This window comes from Vicugna pacos, chromosome 6 (genome assembly GCF_048564905.1).
Source record: "Vicugna pacos chromosome 6, VicPac4, whole genome shotgun sequence".
NCBI lineage: Eukaryota > Metazoa > Chordata > Mammalia > Artiodactyla > Camelidae > Vicugna > Vicugna pacos.
The window spans coordinates 87,599,717-87,609,425 of record NC_132992.1 but is presented as its reverse complement, the minus strand read 5'-3'; the positions used below and the strand labels follow the sequence as shown (position 1 = coordinate 87,609,425).

At 49.6% G+C, this 9,709-nt stretch overlaps 1 protein-coding gene across 1 annotated transcript; it reads left to right on the top strand.

Moving 5' to 3' along the window:
• Positions 1 to 2,527: 2,527 nt before the first annotated feature.
• TCL1A (TCL1 family AKT coactivator A) lies at positions 2,528 to 7,928 on the top strand. The gene is made up of 4 exons (XM_072963992.1): positions 2,528 to 2,698; positions 6,061 to 6,231; positions 6,620 to 6,680; positions 7,170 to 7,928. The coding sequence occupies exons 1-3, from the start codon at positions 2,579 to 2,581 to the stop codon at positions 6,674 to 6,676; spliced, it is 348 nt and encodes a 115-aa protein (XP_072820093.1). The 5' UTR covers positions 2,528 to 2,578; the 3' UTR covers positions 6,677 to 6,680; positions 7,170 to 7,928.
• Positions 7,929 to 9,709: the final 1,781 nt, after the last annotated feature.

The following is a 9,709-nucleotide window of genomic DNA, read 5'->3' as shown; positions in this document are numbered from 1 at the left end:
GTACAATCAAGAGGAACTTTTTTTTCAACTTTTTTGTAAATGCAAGTTTTTTAGTAGCTCTAGAAACATTTTTAAGAAGGAGGGAATCCCACCTCATCTCATTTTTTTCATGTGAATTTTTTTAAGAGGTGGAATTATTTACTGGTTGTTTATTTTTTGGTATAACCAGAAAAGAGTGGGACATTCAATATGGGAGGCTTTGATCGTCTTGAGTGTCAGCTTAACATTCCACAGACAGAGGCAGTTTTTATATCCTATAATACAGAGCATACTTAAATCGTAATTTGGAGTCAGTTGTGCATTTAATGGCTTGAACTCTTTAAATTACTTCTCTTCCCATGTTGTTTTTGGTAGAATTGTGTCCTAAAGCAAACCACTCCTTGATCTTGGCTCTCCTTGTCAGAATTTTGTGCACTGTAACATCTTTGGTCGTGGTAGTCCAGTTTTCCTAGTAACTTTGTTAATGGGCTGTGAACTATTGAAAATTTGAGTATGTAGTGTATGTGATTTAAATTGTGAATTGGTGGGACTTAAGATGTAAAAGTATATCAATTTTGACAATATTGGTACTAGATATCCTGTTAAGAGAACTTTGCCTCTGAATTTTAAGCTGGAAAGCCACTGGAATAATTGTTTGGAAAAGAACCACAACTACATGATTTTTCAGATTTTTGGTACGTGTCTTAAGAATTGCATGCAAATGAAAATGTGTACTGAACCTCAAAGCAACCAATAAAATTTCAATTATGAAAGAAAAAAGAAAAAGAATGACACACACTCCTGCTCAATGTTAAGAAGTCCTCTTGTGAAACTGAAGAAGTACGTTATTCTTTCAAAATTGGAGGGCAGGGGGAGATGGAGGATCTTGTTCCCAGAACATTCAGGAGTGTATCCAGCCAAATGGGTCTGATTCTTGCTCCATTATTTGTGGCCTTTGTGGCCTCTTAGAAAAGCAGAAGGCGTGCTAATGAAATCAGCAGACCCAGTGGCATTCTGGGTCCTGGAGCCACCGATGTGGCTGGGCCAGGAGCCACACTGGCTTCCAGGGGCCCCCTCCCCTTGCTACATGAGGCAAGCAGCACTGTTTACGCTGGACTTGGTATCATTTTTGGCCTCAAAGCTCAGGACTGGGCTGAAACTTCTTCACCAGAACATACGACTACATTCTCTTGCTCCCAGTGGCTATCTGGGTCCGGAATTAAGAACCATCCACGGGAAAATCAGACTGAAAGCCACAGTATTAACTACCAGCACTACTAGAGGCTGTAGTGGGAAAGAGGTTTGCCCGCTCACGTCACTCCCCAACCCCACTCCCAACCCTACTTGATTTTTGTCTATTTTGCGTTCCTGGTAAATCCAATTCCATCTCTATTACCTGAAGCCACCTCAATACCTTCTTGGGAATGAGGCCGTCTGGATAAGCAGAGAAGCATATACATACCTTTGCTGTCAGGGGATCAAGTGTTAAGCTCATTTTGTGACATCTCAAAAGATCACAATTTTTTTAGTGCCTAGTCAGCGAGACAAGAAAAAACGAGGAGGCAAGGCGCTCACTACGAACGCTGACGTGTGAGCCGTGAGGCTGAAGCTCGTTTTACGTGTTTCGCATTGTATTTTATTTTTTAATTGCCTTAATGGGCACGTGGTTCTCCAAAATGAAATGAAATTGTTTTCCTTATTTGACGTAATTGACAGAGAGACGGTTCGGTCATGTGACCCAGGGACGTTTCAACCCATTGATCTTGAGTGGGGGGAGGGGTTCTTTTTAAGCATTCATTTGGAACGATGTTTTCACTAATGAATTAAAAGCCTGTAAAAGGGAAAACCCATGTTTCTTCACCACCATGTTTCACAATAGCTATTAAATGACCACACCATCATCAAAGAGTGGAAAATGTGTGTAGCGGGAGGGGGGGCTTCAAGAATTGCTATTTACCAAGGAAATGGATTCTGACACCCGAATCCACAGGCTGAAGTTGGTGCGTGAACCTGGGAGGGTACAGGCCTGGTTCAGGCTTGCAGCCGTCTCTTCTGAGCCCAGATGCGGAGGGAGCCTTGGCTCTGGCTAGCCTAACTTCGACTGTGAGTTCCAAGCAGTGGCTCAGAGTCCCAGTCTGGGCTGTGGGAGGACACCGCTGCCTGCTGAGGGAAGAAACAAAAGGCCAAGGCCACAGACCTGAGTGCCTTCTCAGCAGTGGCCAGTGGGAGACGAAGAACCAGGCTAGCTGGCTGGCTGGGGGTCTGGAGGAAGTCCTGGGTCTACGGGGCTGGGTCTGCGCTCCTGGACACTGCCAGGGTCTAGGGACACAAGGCAGGCCTGGGTGTATGGGCGGCCCCTCATCCTGCTGTTGGCCCCCCCGCAGTACTTCGCATCCATCGCATCCTGCCTCGTGCCCCGCCCCTAGCGCCCTGCCCCTCGCCCCGCTGCGCCCTCCCCACGCCGCGCCCTTCTCCCGCCCCGCCGCTTGAGGGCGCCCGCGCGCCATCCCACTATAAAGCATCCGAGCCTCGCATCCTGCGGACCAGCGAGAAGCCTCGAGAGGCTCCAGCCTTTGTTTCCCAGACCGCTCAAGGCGCCATGGGCGAGCTTCCGTTCTTCAGGGTGCGCACGGCCTTGCACCCGGACCACCTGTGGATCTGGGAAAAGGCCACGTATGTGGACGAGAAGCAGCGCACCTGGCTGCCCATAACCATCGAGGTACAGCCGCTTTGGGGCCGGCCGGGCGGACGGGGTGGCATGGGCGTCCCCGTCCACTCTGGAGCCTGGGGCGCCCCAGGTGGTGCAGGCCCTCCAGGAGCCTCTCAGGTGCCGCAGGGTGAGGGCGGGAGTGGGAGGCTCAGAAGGCCAGGGCGGCCGGGGACTCAGATGAAACCACTTTGAGTTGGGTGGGCTCTGAAGGGTGAGCGGTTCTCCAGGCCAAGAAGGAGGGCGGGGAAAACGCAGGCGCATTGGCCAAAGGATGGGGCCCCGTAGTGTCTGGAGTGTATGCATATGATCTTGAGTGAAATAGGACTTCTCTCGGCTTCAGGGTCCTAATCCATAAAGTGGCACTATGTCTCTAAAGTAAGCGATTCACGCACGTGGCAGGTTATCAGACTCTCAGGCGAGCCCCAGAAGTCTGTATTTTGAAAAGACCCTCAAAAAATTATGATCAACCAACTTTGAGAACCACTGTCATAGAGTTTGGAATATTTAGTACCTCCTCTATTCTTGGAGGAAACAAACTTCAAAAGTAAGATAGTAATATAAAAGCCAGCACTGAATAGACATTGACGTGTTTTACGTGTGATGCCTTCAGATGGATTTTTACTTAATGTTAACTTTTTTTAAAGAAATATAAAGAAAAAAAAGACACTAATGAACTCATCTACAAAATAGAAACAGACTCTCAAGCATAGTAAACAGTCTTATGGGGGAGAAGGGGTGGGAAGGGGTATATTTGGGAGTTCGAGATTTGCAAGTATTAACTACTATATATAAAAAGAGATTTAAAAAAAAGAAATTTCTTCTGTGTAGCACAGGGAACTATATTCAATATCCTGTAATAACCTTTTATGAAAACGAGTGTATGTATGACTGGGACATTATGCTGTACACCAGAGATTGGCACATTGTAACTTACTGTACTTCAATTGAAAAGAAAAAGAAATGTAACTGTCTTACAGGTACTTTTCACCAGAGCATAGTTTCCTCAAAGAAACTGAGGTGTAAATTTTGAAACTTTCCATATATAAACCAAAGAAAGAAAGCATAAAAGCAAAATTAAAATACATATTATTAGAACATTTATGTAATATAACAGCAAACAGCAAAAAGTTATTGAGAGTGACTGTGTTCCCATTTTATAGATAAGGAAACTGAGGCATAAAAGTGTAGATTTGTCCTAAGTAGTGCTGCTGGTAGGTAGTGTGTTTGGGATTCCAGGCTCATAACCACCATCTGAATTTATATCTTCATTGACATTTAGATTGTTGAAGTATAGACACACACACACACACACACACACACACACACACACTTTTAAAAGGTTAAATCACTTTAAGTCAAGTATTTGTGGAAAATGTAAGTGAATGTCTTTTTAATCTCTAATTGGGGAATATCTTCTTCAACATGACGTCAAAACTACAAAGCAGAGTTTGTCGCATAATCATTGTAAATTCTGGACAAAACATAACCCTTTAGAAAACCATGGGACTGGATTTGCCCCACATAACTTAAAGGACCAGTATTTTTAATATGTAAAGCTGTACTTAAGTAAACAAGAAAAAGACCAATAAGCGAACTAAGAATGGTGAAAGGATATGGGAGACTGTATCCTAACACAGCAAGAATGGTGGTTTCCACCCTTACACCTTACAGGATGATCTGAACCATTTTTTTAACAGTAAGTTCTGGTTTATTTCATAGGTGGAAAATTTTAAAAGCTATTTCCACTTTGGAAAAATAGTCATTGAACAGAGCTGGGCGCTTAGTTTATGTGCCGAGTAGGAGTCTAGGTTGTGAGGCTTTGCGGTGAATGTGGGAAAATCCCACTGCTTGTGAGGCTGACATTCTGCTGGGGGAGAAAGACCACGGGATGACGGAGGCCAGCGGCCAGGTGTGTAGGGTGACTGACGTGGGGTGGCAGACCAGAACACGCGCACGGGCGACTTCAGGCAGGTCCCCTGGAGGGTCTTAATCTGCACTTGCCTGCTGTACTTCGCCCATCATTTTATTTGAAACCTTTCTGGACTTCTGTTTGGGGCACACCTCTCATACACAGCGTAGAGTTGGAGTTTGCTGAAATCTGTCTCTAGACATACATTTGAGCAGAGACCTGCCTAAAAGAAGGGCGTGAGCCCTGCGTGGATCTAGGGGAGAATATTCCAGGCAGAGGACAGCAGGTGCGAGAGATTACTGAGTGCGTGTGTGTCCTGGATACAGTGAGGAGGCCTGTGTGGCTGGGATGAGTCAGGAGTGAAGGACAGAACCAGTGAGAGAGTCAGGGGCCCATCCCTGTGGGCCTGGGGCCATGGTAAAGGTTTCACTTCATCTGCCTGCGATTGGAAGGCGCTGGAGGGTGTCCAGCAGGGGAGTGACGTAATTTTTAGATGCACACCCTGGCAGCGGTGCTGAGAACTGACTGTGGGGCACAGGACCCACAAGGGGACAAGTTGGGCAGTTATCACAGCAGTCCAGTGAGAAGTGATGAAATGGGGGCAGTGGTGGAGATGGCGAAAAGTGGTCTGTCACCTGATGCCGGGGTCCCAGGGGATCGTGATTAAAAGGGACTATATGATGATGGAATACTACTCAGCCATGAAAAAGAGTAAAATGCCATTTGCAGCAACATAGGTGGACCTGGAGATCGTCATTCTAAGTGAAGTCGGCCAGAAAGAGAAAAAAAAAACTACCATATGATATCACTTATACGTGGATCTAAAAAAAATGACACAAATGAACTTATTTACAAAACAAAAACAGACTCACAGACATAGGAAACAAACTTATGGTTACCAGAGGGGGAAGGAGGGTGATGGAGAGAGAAATTTTTAGTTCAGGATATGTAAATACTAACTACTATGTATAAACAAGATAAACAACAATGTCCTACTGTACAGCAGAGGGAACTGTATTCAATATCCTGTAATAGCCTATAATGAAAAAGAGTATGAAAAGGAATATATATATGTATAACTGAATCACCGTGCTGTACACCTGAAATGAGCACAGCATTGTAAACGGACTATACTCCAATTAAATCAACAAACAAATAAAAGGGGATCTATATGATAAAGGAAAATCCAAAAAAGTCCCACATCAGCAGAAACAGACACCAGACTGCATAGTTACAAAAGCTCCCAGGCCCCGCGGCATACCCTAGCAACTAGACATTTGCCCCAAAGAAGTGGGCCTTTGTGGCCCCATCTGGGTAGATAGGTTCGTGTGCTGGTCACCCTGGCCCAGCCCAAGTCCTTGAGAGGAGCGTGCCCGGAGATGCTGGCTGTGCTGGGTGGGTGCAGGAAGAACCCTGGTTATTTGCACCTGAGCCCTGTAGGCGTGCCCTGTCTTCTCTCCAGACCGAGAGTAGCCTCCAGGTACTCATGCATCAGGAAGATGTCCCCCTGGGGGAGGCTGTGTGCCCCAGCGTGGTGGCCCCGTACCCGCTGCCCCTCATGTGGCAGCTCTACCCCGGAAGAAGGTACCGAGGCTCTGACTCCAGCTTCTGGCGCATAGTGTATCACATCCAGGTAAGTGTGTGCTTCTCCCGGGAACCCAGCAGGGTGTCGTGGGTGGCCCTGCTCCCCCTCCCCAACATCTGGCCTCTGCGGTCTCTCTCCCCTCCATTTCTGTACCAGGAGCTAAAGAAACGGAGGGGCTTTACAACTGCAGATTTGTAAAGGACTAGGTTGGAGAAACACTAGAACTGAATGACTGGCCAACCTCCGAGGTCTCTACCAGAAGCCCTGTGGGTGGCAGGAGGGCCTCTCTGGTGGGCAGTCTCGGGGTGATGGCTGGTAGGAGGAGGGGCCCCTGAGATCCCCCTCACACAGGGCGACCTGATGCTGTAAGCTAGCGGGCGGCCCTGGGGCCTGAATAGAGGAGAATCCCCAGGCTCTGACTCCCTCTTTCTCACAGTTCAGCGGCACAGAGGACATGCTTCTGGAACAGCTGCCAGACTCGGGGTGTGAATGATCTGGTGAGCACCCCGGGGCCAGGGCGGGAAGGAGGAACACCCCTCCTCTGTGCACCACCCCCTTCCCGCCCACACTGCACTCCGGGCGTCCCCCGGCTGGGGCCCCACACTCTCCTTTAACAGCTCAGGAGCCAATCATTTTTAGGCTCCCTTAGTATTGGGGCGCCCTCTGTACGGTGCTTCACAGGTGTGGGCTCTATCCCTTGACCGTCACATCAACGGAGCTGGGGGTATTTATATAACTTTAGAGGTTATTAAAGGAGTTTTGAGAAGTACAATGACTTGTCCCCATGACACAGCCGGGTTTCACATCTGGGTCTTGTGACACCAGGCAGCCGGCTCTGTTGACAGTCTGTCTTGTCTCTGACACAAGGCCTAGGCTCTGGGGACCAGCCCCAAACACCAAGCTCCCCCGTCCAGCCTCGCCCCAGCAGCTCCACTCCCACCCACACTGCACCCCCTCACCCTTGACCCTGTCTTCTCTTGTCCCAGGTCCCGCAGCTCCCGTCTCCTCCTGCGCCCGGAGCCCCAAGCCTGCAGCGGGGATGTTCGTGCTTGTGTTACCTTCATTTACCAGCCCCGTGTGTGCTGTGCTGGCACACCTGGGTCCCGGAGGGGTTGGACGGGCAGAGGGTGAGCCCTCCCCGGGCCTGCCGGACCTGCCTGCAGCCCAGCATCCCCGGCAGGTTGGCTGGAGAGGACGAGTGGTCAGTCCAGCTCCCCCGGCTGTACCTGTGCCTTTGATTTCCCAGCTGCCTGGTGGTTTCAGCTTCTCCATTTTGTCCCTCACAGCAGCTGGTGTCGTGTCCTACATGCCCTGGGCTGCTACTTGTTCTGTCCCCTCAGCTCTGTGCCCTTCTGGCTGCAGGGACATGGGTCCTGCTGGCCTGAGCCTGGTCTCCTGAGCCCCTGGACCAGCTGTCTCACGTGACGGGCCCACAGACGCCATGCCTCCGAGAGACCCACCTGCCCATGTGGGCTCAGGCGCCGTTCACAGGCAGGCCTGAGTGGAGCCCCGGTCTGTGCTCAGGACTCAGAAACCTGCTGGTCGACGGTCCACAGCCCGGGATGTGGCAGGAGGCCCCACAGGCGAGCACTTTGGACAGGCCCTCAGGTTGCTCACCTGCAGGACAGAGGTTGGGGGTCCTCTCTTTTCCAGGTGTCCACACACCTGGATGTTACAAGATTGTACATAGTGTGAACACTTTGTAATGTTGACTGATTAAATGTAAGACAGCTCATCTAACTGTGCTGAACAGCTTCCATCCTTGACCTAGATGCTCCTGGGGAGACGTGAGCACAGTCACCAAGTCAGAATATTTGAAGGGGAAGGAATGCTTATGAATTTCATATATTTATTTTACTCTAGAGATAAGGCTAGAAACTGTGTGTGTGTGTGTGTATAATTTGAGAACCACTGGCGTAAGTGACCGCAAAAATCTTAGCATCTCCGGGTATTTAAGACCCCCATCTTCCTCACCTCCCTGCCCCAGCCAGCTCTGTCTCCTCCGTGCTCGGGCACTCACCAGGCTTTGTCCTTCCATGGGTAGTCCCCATTCTAGCGGGAGGCCTTCCTCCCTGAAACTGTCTCCAGCCACCCACCCAGAGTCCCTGCTCTGCCTCCCCTGCCCTAGTCACAGCCTAGCCCGGGAAGCTTCCTGCTTCCTTCTCAAGATCAGCTGCCCCTCCTCTGCCTTCTGAACAGGTAAGCAGGGCCTTCCAGTAAAGGGAATCCATTCTGTGTGCAAAACTGGTCCTCCCCACTCATGTGTGACTTGAGTCCATAGCTCTTGACCACAGGGTGACATCAGGGAATGATGCGTATAGGTTGTTAGGTATCTAACATGAGAAGTACACAAGGAAAACCCTACTTTTCCTGTTTGATGTTCTCCGGCCCCAGTCTTCTTACCCAGCACTAGCGAGACAAGCACTGGGTACCACACCTGACGGGGTAAGAGTTCGGTCCGTTGGAGCACTGGAACATCAGAAATCAGCCAGCTGCCTCATTTTAGGAACAGGCCCAGGAAGAGGAAAGTTCTTCTCTGGGGCTGAGCATTTGTGTCCCCCGCAAATTTGTATGCTGATGCCCTAACTTGCAAGGTGGGACCTTTGGGAGGGGATGAGGGTCAGAAGAGGTCTTGGGGATGGGGCTGTCATGATGGAATGAGTGCCCTTCTAAGAGAAGGGAGAGCTCTCTGTGTGTGCACCAGAGAAAGCCCATGTGAGGACGCTGTAGGGAGACGGCTGTCACCAAGCCAGGAAGAGGGCCCTCACCAGACACCGAACCTGCTGGCACTTTGATGTTGGACCTCCAGCCTCCAGAACTGTGAGAAATAAATGTCTGCTGTGAAGCCCCTCGGCCTGTGTTTTGTTCCAGCAGCCCGAGCAGACCAAGACAGTCCTTGTGCGCTTGTTCGCGAAGACTTTGGCCACCACCGTGAACTCTGCCAAGTGCAGCAAGATACAGCAGTGAAGACAACAGGCCCGCCCCTCAGGTTTCATTCTGGAAAACTATAAACAAGAAGCCTGGAACGTGCAAAATCCTGCAGAGAAAACACAGTAAGCTGGCAGCCAGTTGTGAGGTCAGGTGGCGGAGGTGGCCCTCACCGTGGGACCTGGAGAATGAGGGGGAGCTGGTTCTTAACTCAGGGGAGAGAGGCCCAGGACGAGGGATGCTGGTGCGGGGAGGGTTTAATTTGCTGTGGAAATTAAAACAGCAAATGAATTTCTTCCCCAAGTGCTCTTTTAGGAGAGTAAGTGGCCGTAAGAAATTAACGATAAATGTGATGCAGAATCTGAGTTTTCCACGGTGAGAAAGACTTGTGTTGTGGCTGCACCAGCCCGGTGGATGGTGGTGCTATTGTCCAGATGCGGACGTGTGAGCTCAGGCCAGGAGAAATGTCAAGAGCTCTGTTCTAACCATGAGGTTTGAGATGCTTTGATACCTCCAGGTGGAGGGTCAAGAGGATGTTGTTGCAAATGGGTCTAGAACTCAAATCAGGACCAAAAAAAAAAATCAATGTCAGAGTCAT

Coding starts and splice junctions, on each gene's coding strand:
- TCL1A (XM_072963992.1), top strand. CDS start 2,579: ATGGGCGAGCTTCCGTTCTTCAGGGTGCGCACGGCCTTGCACCCGGAC. Junction 2,699..6,060: donor GGCTGCCCATAACCATCGAG/GTACAGCCGCTT, acceptor TCTTCTCTCCAG/ACCGAGAGTAGCCTCCAGGT. Junction 6,232..6,619: donor GCATAGTGTATCACATCCAG/GTAAGTGTGTGC, acceptor TCTTTCTCACAG/TTCAGCGGCACAGAGGACAT.